The sequence below is a fragment of the Mugil cephalus genome, chromosome 21 (assembly GCF_022458985.1).
Source record: "Mugil cephalus isolate CIBA_MC_2020 chromosome 21, CIBA_Mcephalus_1.1, whole genome shotgun sequence".
In the NCBI taxonomy this organism is placed as follows: Eukaryota; Metazoa; Chordata; class Actinopteri; order Mugiliformes; family Mugilidae; genus Mugil; species Mugil cephalus.
Window position 1 is genome coordinate 421,564 of NC_061790.1, and position 25,206 is coordinate 446,769.

Here is a 25,206-nt window from a genome sequence, read left to right on the forward strand (position 1 = left end):
GTTTACCAGCAAAAAAAATAAATAAATAAATATATATATATATATATATAGTACATATGTTATATTGATAATACTATCTGTGTATTATATGGACCATGCTGGTTTGAAATAAAGTTTATACAATTATATTCAGAGAATCAGATATTATTTCTTCGATAGGAGGCTGAAGAGCTCAGTGTCATACACAGACACAAGAGTTAACTCTCAGATACTGAACATGTGACCATGTGGCACAGACACGGTCAAGAGATGAACCACTTCCTCCAAATACCTGAGGGTTGATATGCCTACGACGCTAAATGCAACAGGTTATCAGACAGGGTCCACTGCACAAGGTCAATCACTTTCACTTTACTTTCATATATTTCCTATATTTCCTTTTATATTCTCTCCATGTGCAATAATTCTTCCTGCTGTGCAGTACCACATATTCAATGTCACTGTAGAGCAACAACTCAGAACACAGGTTCACTTATACATATATACATATATGTATACATGTATGACAAAGGTGCTACTCTGATGAGTCAAAAGTTTAGAATACATTTGGTCTATAACTTTATCCATGATTTCTTTTTCAACTCAAATTACTTATTTGTTCTATGCTTTCATTTCAGAGTGCAATGACACAATAAATTAATCATTTTCAGTAAAAAAAAAAAAATGGAAAAAGTGTTGTTTTGACCGGTAGTGTATATCTCGTTTTCTTATTCTTATTGCCTACATTGCTCTTTGTTCTGAACACTGGTGCAGGGGGACAGTAATTTCCTCTGGGATCAATAAAGTAATTGATTATGATTCTAAATGGTCCTGACTGACAGAGTAACTTTCTGCCACATCGACTCCAGTTTGCTGTTGCTGCTCCATTTCAAATCAAACTAGCTGGCTGGCATTACATTGATCCGCATCCTCCGATTAACTGGTAGGAGATAGTTCAGCCAGTGTGGACAGCCCTCATCTGCATCACTTTGCGTTGTTCATGCTGACATGTGTGCATACATAAATAAATAGCAATGATGGATCATATATTTAGGTTTTATGTGATTTCTTTTATTTTGTTTTTACTGGTGGCAGAGTTGGTTTTCCATACCCGGGAACTAAAATGACTTTCAGTGTTAAATGAAGTTGTGGGCGGGTCCTAAAAGGTCTCTGTGGTTCCAGGAAACAGCCGCAGAGTGAGACCTCCCTCCACCTCCTCCTCTCCCTCCTCTCACACTTTACTAAACACTATTACACTTTACTACACTTTACTACACTTTACTACACACTATTACACTTTACTACACTTTACTACACTTTACTACACACCAATACACTTTACTACACTTTACTACACTTTACTACACACTATTACACTTTACTACACTTTACTACACACCAGTACACTTTACTACACTTTACTACACTTTACTACACACTATTACACTTTACTACACTTTACTACACACTATTACACTTTACTACACTTTACTACACACTACATGAACAGACCATCTGTTGTTACGTCTCTGGACCATTTTTCAAAATCTTTAAGCTCTCTTTTTGCTCTCTTCTCTGGGAAGGATCATTTTATTCTGTCCCTCCGTTCCTTTATATGGGCTCGGCTGTGTCACACATACTGTGTTCTGATTCACACTCTGGCCAGCTGAGAGGTATGGCACGCTATGTCCCGAGTTCTCAGCCCAAGTGACCGTTCACGTAAGGACCCGGTCACGACACCAGAACTTATTTAGACCCTTGAACAGCTTACTTCAACAGACAGTGGACTTAAGTTATCACCGTTAGGTTTCCGTCCACCCGCTGCTTCGGCGTGCTCTGAAGATCTCACTCACAAAGGTAAAAACAAAAGACACCTTTTTAATACCTACATAAACCTCCTAGGCTCTTTTATCTTTCTCTATTTCTGCTATTTTATAATGATTTCTTATTTTTTTATTCTATTACCTCAGAGGGTGTCTTTTACACTCAGACACACAGGCAATATCGGGCCTGAGTTGTCTGAATGAGAGACCTCTAAATTCTTCTCCTGTACTTCTCCTTTTCCTACTCCCTTACCTCATTTCCCTTCGGGGATGAATGAAGTAATCTATCTATCTACTCAGACATCGAAGTGGTAGCTTTTATTCTCTGAATATCCAGGGGATCCACTGCCTAAATATTCAGACAAAGGGGGCCTTCTAAACCCTAACTCCTAGTCTCTTCTACTCAAGACCCTCAGAGTGGTGGCTTTTATTGTTTGAATACCTAGGCGATCTACAAGCCTAGATATTCCGACAAAGGAAGACCTTTTAAACCCTAACTCTTTTAGTCTTATCTACTCAGACACTCAGAGTGGTAGCTTTAATTGTCTGAATACCTTGGCGATCTACAAGCCTAGATATTCCGACAAAGGGAGACCTTTTAAACCCTAACTCTTTTAGTCTTATCTACTCAGACACTCAGAGTGGTAGCTTTAATTGTCTGAATACCTAGGCGATCTACAAGCCTAGATATTCCGACAAAGGGAGACCTTTTAAACCCTAACTCCTAGTCTCTTCTACTCAAGACCATCAGAGTGGTGGCTTTTATTGTTTGAATACTTAGGCGATCTACAAGCCTAGATATTCCGTCAAAGGGAGACCTTTTAAACCCTAACTCTTATAGTCTTATCTACTCAGACACTCAGAGTGGTAGCTTTAATTGTCTGAATACCTAGGCGATCTACAAGCCTAGATATTCCGACAAAGGGAGACCTTTTAAACCCTAACTCTTTTAGTCTTATCTCCTCAGACACTCAGAGTGGTAGCTTTAATTGTCTGAATACCTAGGCGATCTACAAGCCTAGATATTCCGACAAAGGGAGACCTTTTAAACCCTAACTCCTAGTCTCTTCTACTCAAGACCATCAGAGTGGTGGCTTTTATTGTTTGATTACTTAGGCGATCTACAAGCCTAGATATTCCGACAAAGGAAGACCTTTTAAACCCTAACTCTTTTAGTCTTATCTACTCAGACACTCAGAGTGGTAGCTTTAATTGTCTGAATACCTAGGCGATCTACAAGCCTAGATATTCCGACAAAGGGAGACCTTTTAAACCCTTACTCCTAGTCTCTTCTACTCAAGACCATCAGAGTGGTGGCTTTTATTGTTTGAATACCTAGGCGATCTACAAGCCTAGATATTCCGACAAAGGAAGACCTTTTAAACCCTAACTCTTTTAGTCTTATCTACTCAGACACTCAGAGTGGCAGCTTCTATTCTCTGAATACATAGGCGATCTACCAGCCTAAATATTTAGACAAAGGGGACCTTCTAAACCCTTAACTCCTAGACGGCAGTTCTTTTTGGGGGCTGATCAGACCCCTCCGGCCTTTTAACCGTGCAGTCGGCCCTTTTTCTTGTCTTATCTTGTTTTCTCTTCTTTTCTGGCCTTTTCTCATAAACTCAGAGGGCAGCTTTTACATCCAGCCAATCAGGGAATATCCAGCCTGACTATCTGGATGAGGGGACCTTCTAAACCCTTCTCTGGTAGACTAATCCGTATGTATTCTCTGTGTTTTATTCTTACAAACAGGACTACTGTTGAAACATACTCTCACAGCCACGAGATGTCTCATAAGACATGCAGAAATTTGGTTAAGAGGTTTTCTGCTCACCTTTTACTTAGTTGCGGCCGAGATGCTCCTCCAGTGTAACTACATTCCTTTCCTGGTATCCTGGACGAGCCCCCAATTTGTGAAGGAGGATCTTTTCGTCTCCTTCAGCCCAGGATCTTTATACCGTGTGGAAAGGGTCGTTCACCTACGCACAAAACACGCGACAATTTCTCACGTTGTGGATATTTATTTGGTTCACAGAGAATAGATATTGATTCAGCGCTGAGCCTTCGGTCAGTTCACCTTAGGGGTAAAAAGAATCAAAAGCCCCACTTCAGGGAAGTACAGTGATATTATTCTACCTAGACTCTGTAAGACGATGGGGAAGAGTCCTGCCTCTCATGTGTCAGTGAGTTTCTATGTGTAGCCGATTGGCTTCATCTGGTCTCCAGCAAGTGAGATATCAGGGTGTAATGTGTCCTAGTCTGTGAGCAGCAGTAGCAAAGCGAAAGACGACGATTGATATGGTGAGATAGCGTAAGAAACATTCTACTTAATTCTTCCCAAGGTTATACACACGCTGAAGGCCTTATTAAGCCCTTTAAACCCAACATACATCAGAAATAAGTGTGTAGTTATTAGAGGCTTTGTAACATGGGGGTCTATGGGGATCTGGAGCCTTTTGCTGCCTCTAGCGGTCGCTACATGAACTGCAGCTTCTGCTCTTCCTCGTGGGCTTCATGGCTCAGACCTGGAGGCTGATTTAGATCAGGTTCAAACAAAGGATCAGAATGAGGAAAAAGAGGATTTAAGAGCCTTTCTCATGTGTTTCATGTGTGAATATGAACCTACAGTGGTGTTTTTTTTTCCTGTTTGTAAAACTTAAATGCCAGACTAAAGGCTCCATCTTCCTCTGTCTCATCAGATTCATGTGATCACACTCATTTACTGAACTAATGAAAACCTGCAGAATGAAGTTAATGTGTGTGCTGCCCCCTGGTGGTGGTAAACATCATCACAATCACTTTACTGATCCCAGGGACAAATGACTTTTCTTTCCAGCAGCTTCTACTCAGAGAGCTGAGAACAGTATGAATAAGTAGTGTAGTAGTGAATTATAATGACAATACACACACACAGACAGACCCGAACCAGGACATTACAACATGACAGGCTTTTATTTTGTTGACAGAGCTGCAGTTTCCTGCTCGGCATTTCAAAATAAAAGAGCTGTTAGACCTTTTAAAGGTTCAGGTCTACCTTCGCCCAGGTTCAGGTCTACCTGGCTCCTCCTCCACAGGTATCTGAGGCTCAACCCTCCAGGGGGAAGACCAGGAAGCCGCTGAAGGTGCTGAGGCGACTCTGGTCAAAGATGCTGTGCTGGTGCCACATTGTGATCCAGACCCGGTCGCCCTCCTGCAGCTCCAGCGTCATGCTGTTGGTGGCGCTGCTGTGTTTTCCTCCAGTGTTGAAGATGGCGAACATCACCTGATCGTTCTTCAACAGCGCTGCGTTCAAGGACCCCGAGTTTCCAACGACGCCGGTGAAGCTGAGGTAGTAGAGTCCTCTCACAGGGACAGTGAAGACGCCTGCAGACAGCGAGCGGGGACAAATGAGTCCACGTTAGAGACTGAACACGTATGGGGGGTTGTTCTACGCGCTGGGCCCGGTCCTGACCAGGTGAGGCGTACCTGTGTCTGGGTCGTATGCGTTTCCGATGTTTGTGGTCACCCTCCTGAACACCAGCGGGATGGCGTCTGCAAAAGGCCCCTGATTGGTCCATTCTGTGGTGTTGACGAGGGAGGCGGAGAACGCCACCTGAGATCTACCTGCAGGACGTCAGAGGGTTTCATTAAAAACTGCAACACAGAGGAAATGAAAACACTGAACGCAGATATAGATGTGTTTAGACCGAGTCACGGGATGTCAGCTACGACAACGAAGACAACGAATACAACGAAGACAACGAAGACAACGTCCGCCAGACACCAGACTGACCTCCGTCCTCTCTCTCCTCCAGTATCTTCACTCGGGCTGAAAGCTGCTTCACCAGGACTCTCAGGTCTTCTTCTTCTTCATGTCCTTGGCTGATGGTCTGAGCCTGGAGCCCGACCAGAACCAGAACACAGCCCAGCAGAACCAGCAGAACCGGAGCAGACATCATGTGATCAGAGTGAAGTGGAGGGAACTCTGTGGTGTTGATTCAGCCTCGGACCTGAGGTGGATGGATGGACCTTGTTCCTCAGTTACAGGGTCCAGCTGATCGGTTATCTGGAACAGGGGCGGTTCTAGCTCTGGTTCCTCCCACAACGACCAATATGTCACAACAGATACTAAATGTGTGTATAATGAGTTCATCTTTTAAAGTAGCTTCATGAGCAGCATGGAAACATTCATCATCATTATGAGAATAATTATTTCCAGCTGTAGTTGTCGGACTGACCGCGGAAACTGTCGCCCTGTGAAAGAGCAAAGCCAGCTAGTAGCTTAGCAACAGGCTAACGTGGACCCGCTGGATGTTCGGAAATGTAGACGTTAAAACTTAACATCACAATCCCAGATCAGTTCTTATATGTATCTGAATGTAGTGACATCACAGTCCCAGCAGGTGTAGCCACGTCATTTATACACAATAACACACAATGACACAAACATAGGAGAAGGATGTGAGACTGGTGAGATAGATGGTGTGTAAATGTTCCTACTCTGTTCTGAAACTATGTTCATCTTCTTTAAACGATGTGTTAAGGAGCAGAGAGTGATGGACATGATCTCATTACTTTGATTTAAAACCCTTAATGTTCCGCTGGGTTGTTTACGGGGCGACAATAGTTCTGAACAAATCAGAGTAAATGCTACATGCTATATGTCGTTGGAAAGCTCTTTTATTTCTGATTTCATTGATAAAAGACATTTTAGGATTTAACCAACACAACCGACACATTTTGTTCAAAACAATAAAAATGAGAAATGAGCATAAACTCATATTGATCCAACAATCAATATTATCCAGGTCAAAACGCTCCGTTTGTATTAATGAGGGTCCAAACTGTTCGTTTCAGTCGCATTTTCAGTCCAAAAATACTGTTAGTTCCATAAAAACACACAAAGAACTTTTTCAACGTCTTGGACGAAGAAGGAGATAAGTCCCACATTGTTTTTTAACTGTTGTTTAATTTTTAGTCCCAGCTGAACTCTGACCTTTTGATTGACACGTCTTTGAACCAATCAGGAGCAGGTATGTGTCGTCACCAGCCTTCAGAAGCCAATGAGAGTCATGGTGGGAAAGAACAGCTGATCGGTGTTTGTAGCCAATGAGCTGCTCTAAACAACGACATGTGACACGGCCGGTATAGTTCAGCTGAGAGGTAGAGAGCCCTGCCTAAAGTCTGCCAAAACATTATGACCGCCTAGGTTTGGTGTGAGGCGAATATCCAGCTCCTCAGTATCAGCGCTCAGTGAAAGATAATCATGTCTGATTAGCTTTGGTCGTGGGTTTGATTCCCATGTTGACAGAGACGGTACCCCCGGCAGTAGCCCCCCGTGGTCCACTTCAACATTACCTGGCCCCGCTGGTCCACCTGTAAGACCACATCCAGGGAGCCACTGAACCCATGTTTGTGTTTTAATGACATCACTGAAGTCAGTCTGGGTTCTAACCTCCAGTTCTCGGGGCCGGTCCGGTCTACGAGCTGCCTCCCAGCCAGCGGCCACGTTGAACACGACAGTGTTCACAACAACACACTGCTCACCTGGACTGAATCCTACCAATCACACACTCCCCCATTCGTCAGAGCCACCAGGTCGACGCCCTGATTGGTGGAGACAGACGACCAGTCCCTCTGTCCCACCCCCTACACCCTGAGTCTGGCCACGCCCCCTTATGAGGACAAAATCCAGACATGGAAGAACCTTAATAACTGCATCAGTGTGAACGCTCCTGAACTAACACCTGGTTGAATCACATTTGATCCTGTTGAACTCAGTCTGTTTGGATAAGAGTCTTATCTTTCTTTATCTATCTTTCTTTTCTTATCATAAACCTGAAGTTCTAGATTCTAAACTAGTTTTCTTTTATTGCTGAAGTAATTCTTTTGATTTCTTCACTTCCAACAAGGGTTCTGTCCCATAACAGACCAGAACTTCCAGTTCCTCATGAGTCTCTCCATCTTCACCAAAGCCTCAGCTCCAGCTGAAGTAAAGATGCTGCCACCACCATGCTCCACCATTAGATGCTTCATTTGTCACATGCACAGTGAATAATTCAATCCATCGACACTGTTGATGAACCAGTTAAAATCTGGTTAGATGCTTCTTTATTTTATTTATTTGGTTCCACATACAGATTTTAAAAACATGTCCATGCAGTTGTTTTTTCTATGATTAAAATCTTCCCTTTAGTTTTCAGGGTCATTGATTGTAAATGTTTAACTTCAGGTCCAGAGTTCAGACATTTTTATAGCTGCTGTATATGTTTTAATAGCTGCTGTGATCTTGTGACTCAGATCATTAAAGTGCAGGAAGTCCAGCTGTGCTGCCTCTGGTCCCGACGTCGTCCTCTCTGCTGTGCTGAGGTTTTTCTGGAGTTTCTACTGAAGACGGAGAAGAAGTCGCTGGTTGAGCTGAAGCCTGAAACCAGAGGTGATTCCAACCTGGAGCTCAAAGTTCATCGACTGCTCAGCTGTTTGTTCAGACTGTGAGTGTAGACGTGTGTGTTCATGTGTGTGTCTGTTGTGCATGGATATAGAGTGTGTATTGTGTATTGTGTGTCTGTATCTTCATACTTGTTGACTAAGAAACTTGAGGAACGTGAAGAAGCTGAACATCTTTTCCAGCTTCTTTCTTTCTTACTTTTTTCTTGTAGTTTTAGAGTTTTATTTTAGGATTCAAGTTGTTTTTATCTTGTATGGACACAGAGTGTGTTGGTTTGATGACTGAGCAGCCGCTAACACTCAACAGTTCAGTTCAGAGTCAAGTTGATAAAAGACGTCGGAGCAGGATGAACTGGTGATTAAACCAATGACAGGAACACATGTCATCATTATATAGTAACAAAGGTTGATCTCTACATCTATAATCAGATAAATTATTAAAAGGTGACGAGGAGGAGTCAGGAAGCGCTCTCTGATCCTTTCTGGTTTATTTTCTCCACAGGTTAAAATCTGACGTGTTTTTAGGTCTGACCAGAGACAACCAGCAGCTTCTTCTCCACACATGAAGGTGAGAGGAACTTAACTTCATCTGCTTCAACACGATGCTCAGGTTTCAAGGTCTCTGCATTACAGCATTAAGTCCATAGGGACACATGATGGAAAAGAGGATTGATCCAAGCAGGATGTTTAAAATATGTCTCCAGGTCATAATTCCATATTTAGGGACAATTACAAATTTAGAAATAGAACAAATTAAACTGTGGAACAAAGAAGATGTAAAAATGAGGTTCTTCATAGTGGAACTTAATATCACCCTGTTGTAAATACTTTGGTGAGTAATAATATGACTGTACCTTGTAATTATAAAATATTGACTAAGTGCGTAAAGACACTGTCTATTCTAATCCTCTGATAATGTTACAGCCGTCTGCATCCGTAGTTGGTTTTCAGTGATGATGATGATCTACTGAAGGACCAGTTGGGTAAAACTACATTAACCCTCATACCTGAACATAAAACTGGTAATATTCTTTTCTATTTTTTACATAAATATTTGAATCCATTAAAAATGTTGCTGTTGTCCTACTGTGATTTGCAGCTCCTAAGGTTGTTACGACAAAGACATGACGTTGTTGGATCATTGGGGCCGAGTGGGTTCATAGTGATCTCTTCATTGACTTGTGTTTGATGTCATCACAAATACTGGCACATAACGGGTTCAAAGTCAAACAACTTATATATTCAAACTTCAGTATTTGTTGTGATTCGTACCTGAGTAGATTAATGTGCCATGTTCAGGACGTTTTTAAGAGGACACTTTTGTCCCTTAATGGTAACAACATAAAAATTTAGGTTCCACAGTATAAAAATGGAGCATGATGGGATTAGAGTTTGAAAAAAAAAAATAAAATACACACCTTTGCTAAATATGAAGGCAACAGCATACGACTAGTAAGTTATTAAAATTAAATGAAAATGTAAACGGAGACTTTTGTCCTTATCAGGGTTAAATTCAGGGTAAATAGGTAATAACTAGGTTAGAACGTAAAGTAATGACGTCCATTGTGAATGTTTCCTGATCTCCACAAATTAGTTATGAAGTATAAATATATTATACCTTTGACTGTATTCAGAGGTAGAATATTCATGTAATAAAACAGCAGATACTAGTAGAAGTTTGACAAATAAAGAACTAAAGGTATCTGATAACCACACGGAGATTAAACTATTAAATATTAAGGGAAACACTCCAGAGTTTAATGAAAATCTCTGATGAATCACTGAAGCAGAACTGACTTGTCATTAGTGGAAAAACCTTCACAATAAACCATGTGATGAGTGTTTGACTCAGAACTGATGATGAGGAACAAGTCATTCAGCTGAAATATAAATCCTGTGTTTTAGGAAGATCAAACTTCAGAAACCAGACTCTCCTGTTTCCAGCTGTGTCCATGGAGAGACGCCAGTCTAAGACTCCACCTGTTGACTTCAAACATGGACAGCAGTCAGCTGATCACAGGTAAGAAAACTAAACCCAGGGTTTATAAGGTACTGTTCACATTTTAAAAGCAGGATTCATAGAAACACATTCATTCATTGGTTCTTGTTTCTATCCAGACTGAAACTAGATCACTGTGTCCTCACTGCTACACACAGAGTGATTCCTTCATATTTAGTTCTTTATTGTGAAGCAAAAAACGAACGGGACAAAATGTAGACAATATCTGGTGGTTTTCATCGAGTTTGTTATAACATTTAGTCATTAAACATTGTATTTATATGTTATATCCAGTGTTTGGAGGAGGATCCATCAGCAGAAACATGATTCTCCTGAATCCAGCTGTGTGTCTATGAAGAGTGACCGGTCTATGGGTCGACCTGTTGACTTCAAACACAAACAGAGGTCAGCTGATCCAGGGTGAGAATTGTTTTTTCTTTCTTTCAAAGAAACCTCTTTGCATCAAAACATTTAAAATTGAAGCACTTAGAGAACATTTACTCATTAAATTTGATTAATTGAAGTGTTTATTTCAAATATGAAACAACATAATAAAAAAAGAATAAGACAATCATCTAAACATGAGGTATAGAGTACATATTTGAAAAGGAGTGAGAAGAAGTAAAACTTATAAACTCTCACCCCTTCTCCTTAAATATGACCAGTGTTGGACACGTTACTTTTAAAAAGTAATTAGTTATAGTTACCAGTTACTTCTCCCAAAAAGTAACTGAGTCAGTAACTGAATTACTCCTCTATAAAAGTAACTAGTTACCATGGAAGGTAATTATTGCGTAACTCTTCCCTTTTTTAAGATGTGTTTAATAATTTGTATTTTTCTTATTTTTCTTAGCCAGTTTCACAACCCAGTTGCATAGAGTAGAATTGTATAGACACACACTTACACAGAACTTTTAATATTTGTTGCACCTCAGACCCCAAATGATCGACATATAAGGCTTTCACATCAGCTAAAGTCCCGGGTCGGACCTCCACCTGTGAGAGCTGCGCCTGTTTTTTCCTCCCTCATACGTCATTGCGCATATTACAGATAAAGTTTCAGTTTGTTGATGACCTGAAGAATGGACCCGTCAAACCTCTGCTCTTTCTAAAGGCTGATATTAGAATAAATCACTGTGTCCTGCACAGAGCCCGATATCTGCCTCCAAATCTCCCCTTTTCCTCGGATGCAGAGCGCTGCCATGATGGTTAAAGTGGGAGATCACTGTACAAACTGGATATAAACACAGTCACTGTTCATCTATGAGCTTCATTAACCATCGTGTAACAACACATTGATTTGTTTGATTGAAAAACAAGGATCAACAATCTCTGCCCTTCAGAGATCAGTCTTTATGGGAGAAGATCACAACTTGTTTTAGAGCTGGAGCTTCTACAATGATCCAGTCTGTCAGGAAGTAGAGTCAGAATGTAACAGGCAGATACAGTCAGAGAGAAAAACCCGGGTCGACCCGGTCCAACCGGGGATGACTCACAACTTTTCCTCCACATTCAGCCTCGCTGCCACTTCCCTCTGCTGGTTTAGTGTAATTTCTGTATAAACTGAATATTGTCTGAGATTGGCTCATCGTGAAAGCCTACTGCACCTCAGCCAATCATCATCACCTATGCGGTTGTTTGGCCCCTCCCTCCTCTCGGCTCCCGTAGCTGAGAACCAAGTAACGCGCCCCATTTAATTTTCAGTAACGGAGACGGCGTTATAAAGATGGAAACACTAATTAGTTAAGTACCCCGTTACTGAAAAAAGTAACGTCGTTTATTTTAACGCCGTTACTCCCATCACTGGATATGACTAACTAAAATCCTTGTCTAAACCTGTCTTATGTTACGAAAACATGAATATTACCTATACACAGTAATTATACACACACACACACACACATACACATATAAATACATACATACATACATACCAGTACCTACTTACATGTATACATACATAGGCACACATATCCATACTGTACATACACAAACACACAACATGTATACAAAAGGAAAAAACAAAACAAAAACAAAACAACAACAACAACACAAGATACTAACCAGTATAAAAAGATAAAAATAAATAAACACTGTATCTTATCACACTTGGTGCATCCAAACATCTTCCTCATCCTTGTACCTCTGAAAAATAGTGTCTTTGTACTTTATTTTAAACTGTTTCATATTTGGACATTGCTTCAACTCCATAGTGAACTTGTTCCATAGTCTCATCCCGCTGACTGAAACACAAAAACCCCCTCTGTTTGTGCGAATTAATGTTAAATTAAAGTTACTTTTACCCCTTAAATTATATGTCCCCTCATGAATACTAAATCATTTCTGTATATTTGTTGGTTACAGATTATTTTTTACTTTAAACATTATTTGAGCTGTTTGATAGCCCACGATATCTGTAAATTTTAATAATTTGGACTTTAGGAATAATGAGTTCGTGTGTTCCTGGTAGCCAGCATTGTGAATTATTCGTATTGCCCTTTTTTTCTCTTTCTATTTCAATTCCATCTATTTTTATTATTACCTGAGTATTTAATGTACAATCACCAAACAACATTATTTTAGTCTTACTCAAATTTAATGATAATCTGTTTCTGTCGAACCATTTTTTCAATTTGTTCATTTCTATAGTAGTATCCTCTTGTAGCTTTCGGAAATTATCCCCGGAACAGAAAATATTTGTGTCGTCTGCAAACAACACGACATGCAATACCTCAGAGATCTTATATATGTCATTGATGTACAAAATGAAAAAGTTAGGGCCCAACACTGACCCCTGGGGTACCCCACAAGCAATGTCCAAACACGGAGAAACACAGTCACCCAATTTCACAAACTGCTGTCTCCCGCTTCGATAAATTTTCACCCAATCCAGCACTATTCCCCTGATGCCATGTCTTTCCAGTTTCTTGATCAACATTTCATGACTGATTGTGTCAAAAGCTTTTTTTAAATCAATGAATATTCCAACAGCATATTGCTTGTGATCTATTGGATTTGTGGTTTCTTCTATTGCCTCTATTAATGCCAGTGATGTAGCTCTGTTTGATCGAAACCCATACTGATTCTCTACAAGTATTTTATTCTTCTCTAAAAATGCATCCAGTCTGCTGTTAAAGAGTTTTTCCAGAATTTTTGCGAATTGTGGTAGCAAGGAGACAGGTCTACAGTTTGTGAAATGACGTTTGTTTCCAGCCTTAAACAGAGGTATGACTTTAGCTATTTTCATTTTTTGAGGGAATGAACCGGTTTGAAATGATAAGTTACAGATGTATGTTAATGGCTTTGAAATTCCCCCAGTGACCTTTTTAACTAGTGACATATTGATATCATTTAAGTCAGTGGACTCTTTGTTCTTACACTTTTTAACAACACTCAAAATTTTACTTTCATCCACTGCTTGTAGAAACAATGCGCTATGATTCCTCTCTACCAAAGATTCATCATATGTACCTGAGTCAGGGATTTTTTTTGCAAGATCAGGTCCCACACTTACAAAGAGCTCATTGAGGCTGTTTGCCACCTCTTTCATGTTATAGTTTTCAATATCCTTATCCATGAAGTACTTAGGCAGACTATTTTGTTTAGATCCTCTTCTTATTATATTATTTAATATTTTCCATATTGCTTTAATGTTCTTTTTATTATCATCTAATATCCTCTTATAGTAATCCTTCTTACTTGCCTTTAAAATATCAGTTATATTTTTTATATCTATATTCTGCCTCTTTTGTTCTCTTTCTTATGAAATCTCTGTAAAGTGTATTTTTCTTTTTACAGGCATTTTGTAGACCTTTTGTAATCCAAGGACAATTTGTGTTACATCTTCAGTTATATAACTGGTTGGATATATTTAATCCAGGTTGTGTTTTAACAGGATCCATCAGCAAAGACCAGATCCCTCTGGAATCACATCTGTGTCCATGAAGAGTGACCGGTCTATGGGTCGACCTTTTGACTTCAAACATAAACAGAGGTCAGCTAATCCAGGGTCAGAATGAACACAGATCTATTCATTATTATTCAGTTGTGTTGATTAGTCTGTCATGTTTTAGTCCAGAGTTTATCTGTAGTTTAGTTTCCTCTGTTAAACACCACATTCAGTCATCAATTCAATTCAATTCAATCCAGTTTTATTGATATAGCACCAATAACAACACAAATCGTCTCATGACGCTTCACAAAAAACAGCCTGAAACCTCCAGAGCAGCCTGAGGGAAAAACTCCCTTTTAACAGGAAGAAACCTGGAGCAGAACCAGCTCATATGGAGGAACCATCTGGTGAAGACCAGCCGGGTAGAACCAGAGAAGATAGAGAGAGAAGAAGAGCAGGAGAAAACAAGATAAACTAACTTCTGTCATAGATACAAACATCAAGCTGAATGAAACATGTAGGATCTAGTAATATAACACATAGCTGATGATCTGTGACAGTTTGTGAGTATAACAGGAATCATGGGCAGGTTGGTGAATAGTTCATCTAGGTAGGAGTGGACACCTGGAGGAGGACATGAAGACTGGGACAGATGTAGTTTATGGAGCTCCACAGGTCAGATATTCAGCCTACAGACCAGAGACCCTCACAAGATGATGGAGGGAGAGAGGGAGACACAGTGGTTAGTAAATTATAAGAGATAGAAAATAAAATGATAAGATATTAGAGGACAAAGAGGAGAGGACATGTCCTCAGTGCATCGTCCCCCTGCAGCCTCGGCCTATAGCAGCATAACTAAGGGATGGTTAAGTCCAGCTCTAACTATAAGCTTTGTCTAAAAGGAAAGTCTTAGTCCTGACCTTAAACGTAGAGACTGTGTCTGCCTCCCGAACCCAAACTGGGAGCTGGTTCCACAGGAGAGGAGCCTGATAGCTGAAGGTTCTACCTCCCATTCTACTTTTAGAACCTCTAGGAACCACAAGCAGACCTGCACTTAGAGATGGTAGTGATCTGTTGGGACAGTGTGGTACTATGAGGTCTTTCAAATATGATGGAGCTAGGCCTTTCAGGGCCTTGTAGGTAAGGAGGAGGATTTTAAATTCAATTCTAGATTTTAAAGGGAGCCAATGAAGAGAAGCTAATACTGGAGTAATATGGTCTCTCTTGCTAATTCCTGTCAGTGCTCTTGCTGCAGCGTTTTGAATCAATTGGAGGCTTTTTAAAGAGTATTTGGAGCCAGACAGTAACGAGTTACAATAATCCAGCCTGGAAGACACAAATGCATGAACTAGTTTTCCCGCATCACTCTGACAAAGGATGTTCCTAATTTTGATGATATTACGAAGGTGAAAGAAAGCAGTCCTGGTCACCTGCTTTATGTGAGAATTAAAGGACATATCCTGGTCAAATATAACACCAAGGTTTTTCACAGTAGCACTGGAGGCCAAGGTAACGCCATCCAACAAAAGCAGGTGATTAGATAATGAATCTCTGACATGTTTAGAGCCAAATACGATAACTTCGGTTTTGTCTGAGTTTAAAAGTAGAACATTACAGGTCATCCAGGCCTTTATGTCTTTAAGGCGCTTGGAGTTTAACCAGTGGATTAGTTTCATCTGGTTTCATGGATAAATATAGCTGGGTATCATCTGCGTAGCAATGGAAGTTTATGCCGTGCTTTCTAATAATATTGCCTAAGGGAAGCATGTATAATGTGAATAATATTGGTCCTAGCACAGAACCCTGAGGAACTCCATAGCTTACTTTGGTATATATAGAAGAGTTGTTGTTTACATGGACAAACTGGAATCTGTCTGACAGATATGATTCAAACCAGTCTAGTGCAGTTCCTGTAATCTTGATCACACTTTCAAGTCTCTGTAGTAGAATATTGTGATCAATAGTGTCAAATGCAGCACTGAGATCTAGCAGGACAAGTATAGAGACAAGTCCATCGTCTGAAGCCATGAGGAGATCATTGGTAACTTTAACCAGAGCTGTTTCTGTGCTATGAGGAGCTCTAAAACCTGACTGAAACTCTTCAAACAAACCATTCCTGTTTAAATGATCAAGCAACTGATTGACAACAACCCTTTCCAAAACTTTAGAGATAAGAGGAAGGTTGGAAATTGGCCTATAGTTGGCTAAAACATCTGGGTCAAGAGTGGGTTTTTAAGTAATGGTTTAATTACAGCTGTTTTAAAAGACTGGGGCACATATCCTGTTAATAAAGACAAGTTTTTAGCTGATTTACTATGGAAGTATTAATTAATGGATAAACCTCCTTGAGCAACTTAGTCGGGATGGCGTCTAGAAGACAAGTTGATGGTTTAGATGCTGTAATAACTGAAGTGAGCTCAGGAAGATCAATTAGAGAGAAATAATCCAAATACTGACTCGGTCCTGCAGAGGTTTCTAATGCCACTGTACTTACATCTTTGACAGATGGAAGGGTGCTATGAATTTTATCTCTAATGCAACAATTTTATCAGTGAAGAAGCTCATAAAGTCATTACTGCTGAGGGCTGAAGGAATAGATGCTCAACAGAGCTTTGACTCTTTTCAGCCTGGCTACAGCTGAAAAGAATTCTGGGGTTGTTCTTGTTTTCTTCTATTAATGAAGAATAATATCCTGTTCTAATCTTATGGAGAGTTTTTTTTTATAAGTTGTTAAACTATCTTTCCAGGCTATGTGAGCTTCTTCAGAACTAGTGGAATGACAAATTCTTTCCAGCTTTGAGCTGTTCTGCTGTGAATTATACCATGGAGCTTCCCTCCTTCCATTTACCACCTTCTTTTTAAGAGGAGCAACTAGATTTAGAGTTGTACTAAGCGATGCTGTCGTGCTGTCAACAAAATAATCTATTTGTGATGCGTTTGTTCTTCTTATCTTGTGTTTGTGGCATCAATAAAATGATGATCATCACCAAAGTGTGTTTGTTAAAGAAGTGAGTTTGAATCAAAGATTTTTCTCCATAGACTTCAGCAGCAGATCTCAGCAGTGGTTTCCAGGCATTGGTCTAAGCAGCAGCATCACAAAGACCTGGACTCCATATTCATGGTGAGGAAATGTTCAGTCACAGCTGCTACTGCTAACCTCAACAAGCACAAACTACCATTCTGCTTGGAGAAGTCTTCATGTTGCATGCTGACCACAAGCAGCCTTTCACATCAACGTGACTGGAGATTATTATTCTGTTCCAGCTGCTGGAGGAGAACATGGTCAGTTTTATGAAGAAGGAGCTGAAGAAGATCCAGAAGGTTGTGAGTCCAGATTACCCAGAATGCTCAGAGAGTCAGAGGGAGGATGAGGAGGTGTTGGAGGGTGAGGATGAAGAGCAGAGGAGGAGCAGCAGAGATTTATTGGTGAAGATGACAGTGAACTTCCTGAGGAGAATGAAGCAGGAGGAGCTGGCTGACTGTCTGCAGAGCAGTAAGAGGATTTAACAGCTTTAACTGGATGGAAAGAGGAAATGGAGGAAACATGGGACATGTTTACATTTCTACACTCTGATGTTAATATGATGCAAACATCTGAATCAGATCTATGAATTCTACTGGACTGAAAACAGTCACATGTAAATGTTATTAAAATGAATGAGTTCACTGATTATTTCCATTTCTTATTTGTTCAGGAACTAGTACTGCACCTTGTGGACGTAAAGTTAAATCTGCTCTGAAGGAGAAGTTCCAGTGTGTGTTTGAGGGGATTGCTAAAGCTGGAAACTTAACCCTTCTGAATGAGATCTACACAGAGCTCTACATCACAGAGGGAGGGACTGCAGAGGTCAATGATGAACATGAAGTCAGACAGATCGAAACAGCATCCAGGAAACCACACAGACCAGAAACAAGCATCAGACAAGAAGACCTCTTTAAAGCCTCACCTGGAAGACATGGACCAATCAGAAGAGTGATGACAAAGGGAGTGGCTGGCATTGGGAAAACAGTCTTAACACAGAAGTTCACTCTGGACTGGGCTGAAGACAAAGCCAACCAGGACATCCTCTTCATATTTCCATTGACTTTCAGAGAGCTGAATGTGGTGAGAGAGAGAAAGTTCAGCTTGGTGGAACTTGTTCATCACTTCTTCACTGAAACCAAAGAAGCAGGAATCTGCAGCTTTGAAGACTTCCAGGTTGTGTTCATCTTTGACGGTCTGGATGAGTGTCGGCTTCCTCTGGACTTCCACAAGACTGAGATCCTGACTGATGTTACAGAGTCCACCTCAGTGGATGTGCTGCTGACAAACCTCATCAGGGGGAAACTGCTTCCCTCTGCTCGCCTCTGGATAACCACACGACCTGCAGCAGCCAATCAGATCCCTCCTGAGTGTGTTGACATGGTGACAGAGGTCAGAGGGTTCACTGACCCCCAGAAGGAGGAGTACTTCAGGAAGAGGTTCAGAGATGAGGAGCAGGCCAGCAGGATCATCTCCCACATCAAGACATCACGAAGCCTCCACATCATGTGTCACATCCCAGTCTTCTGCTGGATCACTGCTACAGTTCTGGAGGATGTGTTGAAAACCAGAGAGGGAGGAGAGCTGCCCAAGACCCTGACTGAGATGTACATCCACTTCCTGGTGGTTCAGGCCAAAGTCAAGAAGGTCAAGTATGATGGAGGAGCTGAGACAGATCCACTCTGGAGTCCAGAGAGCAGGAAGATGATTGAGTCTCTGGGAAAACTGGCTTTTGATCAGCTGCAGAAAGGAAACCTAATCTTCTATGAATCAGACCTGACAGAGTGTGGCATCGATATCAGAGCAGCCTCAGTTTACTCAGGAGTGTTCACACAGATCTTTAAAGAGGAGAGAGGCCTGTACCAGGACAAGGTGTTCTGCTTCGTCCATCTGAGCGTTCAGGAGTTTCTGGCTGCTCTTCATGTCCATCTGACCTTCATCAACTCTGGAGTCAACCTGATGGAAGAACAACAAACTACATCTCAGTGGTCTAAACTATTTAAAAATCTAACACGTCTCCATCAGAGTGCTGTGGACAAGGCCTTACAGAGTCCAAATGGACACCTGGACTTGTTCCTCCGCTTCCTCCTGGGTCTTTCACTGCAGACCAATCATACTCTCCTACGAGGCCTGCTGACACAGACAGGAAGTAGCTCGCAGACCAATCAGGAAACAGTCCAGTACATCAAGAAGAAGATCAAGAAGAATGTGTCTGCAGAGAGAAGCATCAATCTGTTCCACTGTCTGAATGAACTGAATGATGTTTCTCTAGTGGAGGAGATCCAACAGTCCCTGAGATCAGGACGTCTCTCCACAGATGAACTGTCTCCTGCTCAGTGGTCAGCTCTGGGCTTCATCTTACTGTCATCAGGAGAAGATCTGGATGAGTTTGACCTGAAGAAATACTCCGCTTCAGAGGAGGCTCTTCTGAGGCTGCTGCCAGTGGTCAAAGCCTCCAACAAAGCTCTGTAGGTGGATTTAGGAACTATTTGAAACATGATTCATTTAGTAAATGAGAAATAAAACATTTGATGTCGATTCTTCTTCAGGCTGAGCAGCTGTAACCTCTCAGAGAGAAGCTGTGAAGCTCTGTCCTCAGTTCTCAGCTCCCAGTCCTCCAGTCTGAGAGAACTGGACCTGAGTAACAACAACCTGCATGATTCAGGAGTGAAGCTGCTGTCTGCTGGACTGGAGAGTCCTCACTGTAAACTGGAAACTCTCAGGTCAGGATACAGCTGCTTGTTGATCAGTTAAATCCTGATTTAGGTTCATGTTGGTGCACAAGTTCAACATGTGGAAGATTTTCCTTCTTCCTCTTGAGTTTCTGATATGTTTCTATCTCCAGTCTGTCAGGTTGTCTGATCACAGAGGAAGGATGTTCTTCTCTGGCCTCAGCTCTGAGCTCCAACCCCTCCCATCTGAGAGAGCTGGACCTGAGCTACAACCATCCAGGAGTCAAGGGAGTGAGGCTGCTGTCTGCTAGACTGGAGGATCCACTCTGGAGACTGGACACTCTCAGGTATGGACACACAACAAGAAGTTGTATAATATCATATCAGAGACCCTCAGAGGACAAACTCTCCTCTATCAGCTGATTTACAGGTTTAGGTTTTAGTGAAATATATCAACAACTGTTGATGGACGTCTTTAAAATGATGGAGTGTTGGAATAAGAGGTTAAACCATGTGCATGATAGATTCATTGATAATTGATCTGTTTCTTTTGTTAACCAAAATAACCTTAAACTCAACAACTTTAACATGAAAACTCTGAAGGACAAGACATGAGCGGAAAAAACAAAAAAGAGACAATACAAACCAGAGAGGGAGGGAAACTGAACAATTAAAGCTAAAAACAAAAGAAATGGACAAAGAAAATGTCAATGTGCTAGGTAGTAGAAAGCAGAAAGTCGTAAATATATATGAAGGGCCAAAACAAATGCCGCAACAGCTGGCGGTGGCTTCTTGGATGTTTGTTTACAGTTTTCGCCTCTGCAAGCACACGGCAATGCGTGATGACGTAATGGCAATCAAGTGCCATCTCGTTTCCTAGGGGAATGTTTTCACCCCTTCGCCTCGGCCCTCTGTTTCGACTAAGGGGAAGGGGTAAGGGGTACAGCTAAGGGGTTAGAGTTAAGTGCTTTTACCAGTGTTTTTATCAGTTTTAGAGGTTCTTTTCTACATATCGAAGGTCTTTTTGTTGGATTTTATGCCTCTTTTTTTTGGATTTTATGCTTCTAATCCACCGTCGTAGCTCTTTATTTGTGTGGAGATCGGCGGCTGCCTGGCCTTCTTTTATACGCTCTGTTGTTAACATCCATCTCCAGTGGCTTGTTTGCCGACAGCTAAGCTGGCTGTCAGCTAACGCCATCATTGAGCAGAAATGGCTCCACTTACCTCTCTATCCTCGTCTGGCTGTCTCGGCTGTGTGCGCCTCGCTGAAAAGGTACCAGATCTGGGAGGATGAGAACCTGTTGGACACCATCATCTTCAACATTGCACAACCAGACTCCCAGGCGCCTGTCGTCACTGCTCGGTGCCAGACCCAAGGTCCAAGTCAGCTCCACTCCATCCTGGCTGGAGCCCTGGTCCGTTGTTGGCCCTCATTGGGGGAAAGGTGGATGTCACTCCCTTACACCGCCATCCAACGACATTGAGCTAGGGAATAAGTTTGATGTTCTCAGTCTTGAGGATTTTCCCCCTTTGGAATGCGGGTCCCGGTCCTGTCAGTCACCACGCCACCGGTCCCACTGGGCCTGCAGCTCACATACGCCTCGGGCTACTCCTCCCTGCATGCCGAAGCGCCCGCTGGCAGCAAGACCCGACGCTCCATTCCCCAGTTCGTACCACTACACTGTAAAAAAAATAAAATAAATTGTAAAAAACGGCAAATTTCTGGCAGGAGCGGCGCTATAAAAATACTGTAAAATAACGGATATAAATAACGTTATTGTCGTATTTTCAGGTTGTTTTAACGTTTAATTAGAAACATTTTCACATTTTAAAACAATTAAATTTAGAACCTAGAAGTATGGTAAATAAATGTTGTATTACGAACAATAATGCTTAAATTTACAGAAATGTGCTGTTATTAATCGGTTTTTATGACATTATTTTATAGAAAAAGTTTGTATAATAATTCATATTTGATGTAATACAACAGTATATGACACAAAATAATGTGATTAATCTTTCAAAACACGTCAAAAAACTGTTGCAAAACTAGATATTTGGTTAGATTGCAAGAATTTACTGTTAATTTTAGAAAACATCGAATGTTTAACGTTGTTTTTAACGTTTAATTACAAACATTTTTAAATAATGAAATTACCCAGATGGCAAATTAACATAGTAATATGAATAATAATGCTTAAAGTTACAGAAATGTGCTCTTATTAGTTGTTTTAATGGCATTATTTTATTTAAAAAGGCTGTAGGCTATATTAGATTAGATGGTATATAACAGTATACAACAATAATTTGATCTTTTCAAAACATGAGAACATGAGAAAAAATTAGACCAAGCTGAACAAGAACAGCTACAATTTCCCATTCTCCGTATTTTTATTCAACTGTAGCAGGTAGCCATTATTACAGCAATAGTAAAAAATCTATTCAATTACAATGACTGGTTCTGAAACAAAAAAAAAACAAAACAAAATTCAACTGAACTGTTAATGAAAGAAAAAAAAATAGTTGAGTTACCAATTTACATACAAGTCACCATACATCCACAACACTGATTAGAAACTTGGTGAAACGTCACTGGAAATGAATCCATACTCTATACCAGGGGTCGGCAGCCCTCAACACTCAAAGAGCCATTTGGAAAGAAAACACTGGGAGCCACAAAACCCCTTTGACATCTAAAATGAAGATAACACTGCATATATCGTTTTCACCTCTATGCTAAGCCCATAGTGTGTTGCATTTATGAATCGAAATAACTGCTACAGAGAAAACGAAATTGCATTATGCATACATAACGGGGATTTATCCATGGTCGGATTACCTGGGGTCGAAAAGTTCAATAAATAGCGGGCTGGACCTGGGGCGGGGGTCGCACGTCAGCAGTTGTGGCGTATATTGGCAACAAAAAATTAAATACATTTTATTTTAATGTTAAAAGATCACCATCAATTCAAATTTAGAATTATATTTAAAAAACTAATGCACTAAAATAAAAATACATTTGAATTAAATACTCGACAGCAACTAGTAAATGAGCTGCAATGCACTGTGGGAGTTCAGTGTTTTTTGGTTGATGTTACAACCATGAGTGTGGTGTGGCATTCAGTGTCATTCAGTTGTTGTGTAACTCTCGCTCATTCACTGATGAGTGACTAGTTGCCGCTATTCTGAGGCAGTTAACGTGAAAAAACGGTTTTGATCAGCGTCGTTGCTCCGCACCGCTCGCTGCAGAGAACTGCAACAGAGGAACGAAAGAGCTGCATGCGGCTCCAGAGCTGCTCTATACAGTTGACGAGGTGTGGTGTCCATACTTGAACTACTTGTTGATCGTAGTGAAGTTGCAGTTTCTGAGCTGTAACCACCTGAAGAGAAGACAGAAAACATTAGCGGTTATTAAATAATAACAGCTAATAACAGTTTAAGAGGCAGGACCAGGATAACGGTGCAAGAAGATACAGCCTTTTCCAACACCACAGCAGTCACACGAGTCCCACTATAGATGACACCGTTGCTTTGGGACAGACAAGTTTGCAAGATCTCAACATAAGACACTACAAAGAAAATACACACCAGGCGGACTATACATGGGAACTAAATGAACAACATATTGTTGTTGGGGGAACTATTGCTACTGCTGGATACAAAAGTCATTTTTTTCTGTACATTGTGATAAAGTATCCTGTGTTCATCCCATAATCCCATCCCATCATTAGTTGTGTGTCATTTGCTACCAAATCAGAATCTAGAGTAGATAGACCCAACTGATGATACTGATTTATAAGCACACTGCTGCTGATTGTACTATATTACAGTAAGTTACAGGTAGATTATGTCATTTTTCAGCCCATCTAACCCAAAAGAGTAACTGTGTGCAACAGATGCATGTACTCACCAGAGAGGGGCATCTGGTCAGACTGTGTTACTGGACTTGTACTGGTACTGGCTCTGCTCAACTGTTGGTTGCTCTGGCTGCTTGGAGGACTGTCCAAGACATGTTGTTGGCCTTATTAAAGGACAGATAGTAGTAATATTTAAACACAGACATCACATAGCTCAATATGGGTATATTATTACCTAACATAATTCTATCCTCAGTAGCCATTGATACATTTTAAACTGTTCCTTTCTCAATATAATGCAGTACACCACCACTAAGACCCACTATGAAATCAATGATGAACAAGGTGTGGTGTATAGTCATCACCTTTTTCAAAACATCAACAAAAATGTAGAGAAGATTCTTTAAGTATAATTCATAGTAGAACTGCTCTATTGGACTGCACTGATTAGAACAGGTGGACCTAATAAGTACATATTGACTATGCACATTTTTTTTTAATGTGAAAGTTTATTCTGTACAAACTGAAACACATACTTGTCTTTTTGAGCAGTGACAGACGTTTCCTGGCTTCAACTGGTCTGAGGACAGAAAGGAGGTCACTCTCCTGCAGGTAGCTCAGGTCCTCAACTCCTAAACATTGCAGATGCTCCAGCAAAGGCTCAGGGTCTCTCAGTTTAGGCACTGATTTGATGAAAGACAGAAGCGGGCTCTCTGCATCCATGACTAGGAGGACTACAAGGGATGAAAAATACTGTTACTGTCAGATTTTAATCTTTCAAACTCCAGATGACTCGGAGTCAACAATGTTATGCTTAAGTGAAATTACTCTTGTCCCACAAAGCTTGTACACATGCAAATGTTAATAATCTAGTTTCTGCTCAGGCGTCCAACATTTCATGCTTGTTTCACTTCATACAATGCAAATGCTGGCACATAGGACACATCATGAGGTGTAACAATAAAGTATACGTGCTGGTCCTGCATCACAAGCATGAGCTCAATCTGTCTGAATTCAAGTGCCTCACCTTGGTTTAAACACAGAAAGACCCTTTTTGTACTGAGTGCCTTTCCACTGCATCTCGGTAGCTGCTCAACATTGGGTTCTTTGACAAAGGTTTCTCCTACTGTGGAGCGCACTGCTTCACTGTACAGTTCAGCATGGAAAGGAGTGGAGTTCTTAACCACCAGTTTATGCCATGAAATCAACTCCCACCACTTATCTGCAGAGAGAAAGAACAAAAAAGATGAATCATGAAATTTGCCAAAATCAAAATACATGCTATTGGTTGCTATTGGCTTATCCTTTACATATTGTTGTTTTGAATTTCATGTTGACCACTGACTAGTGTTGCACCAAAATTAAAATTTGAAAAACCTTGAAAAAGGCAGAGTAGGTTGCTCCTCCCATATTTGTGAGAGGCAAGAGGAAGATGAAAATATTAGTTTTAAAAAAGAGTAACTGGTTGAAATAAACCATTACCAAATCTCAGTATCATTTATAAAACATTTGTTCTCTCTTCTTTGGAAGAAAATC

General features: G+C 40.8%; 2 protein-coding genes across 2 annotated transcripts in view; one reads left to right on the forward strand and one right to left on the reverse strand.

Moving 5' to 3' along the window:
- LOC124998869 (NACHT, LRR and PYD domains-containing protein 3-like) overlaps window positions 1-25,206 on the forward strand; it is a 47,135-nt gene that overhangs the window by 15,841 nt on the left and 6,088 nt on the right. Inside the window, 2 exon segments of the mRNA XM_047573501.1 lie at window positions 19,691-19,864; window positions 19,987-20,160. Of these exon segments, the coding sequence (XP_047429457.1) occupies window positions 19,691-19,864; window positions 19,987-20,160 (348 nt within the window).
- LOC124998907 (complement C1q tumor necrosis factor-related protein 3-like) lies at window positions 4,736-5,798 on the reverse strand. Its single transcript, XM_047573548.1, has 3 exons — window positions 5,575-5,798; window positions 5,268-5,405; window positions 4,736-5,165 (listed from the first exon to the last, which is right to left on the reverse strand). Exons 1-3 carry the CDS (start codon window positions 5,738-5,740, stop codon window positions 4,888-4,890), a joined length of 582 nt encoding a protein of 193 aa, XP_047429504.1. The 5' UTR covers window positions 5,741-5,798; the 3' UTR covers window positions 4,736-4,887.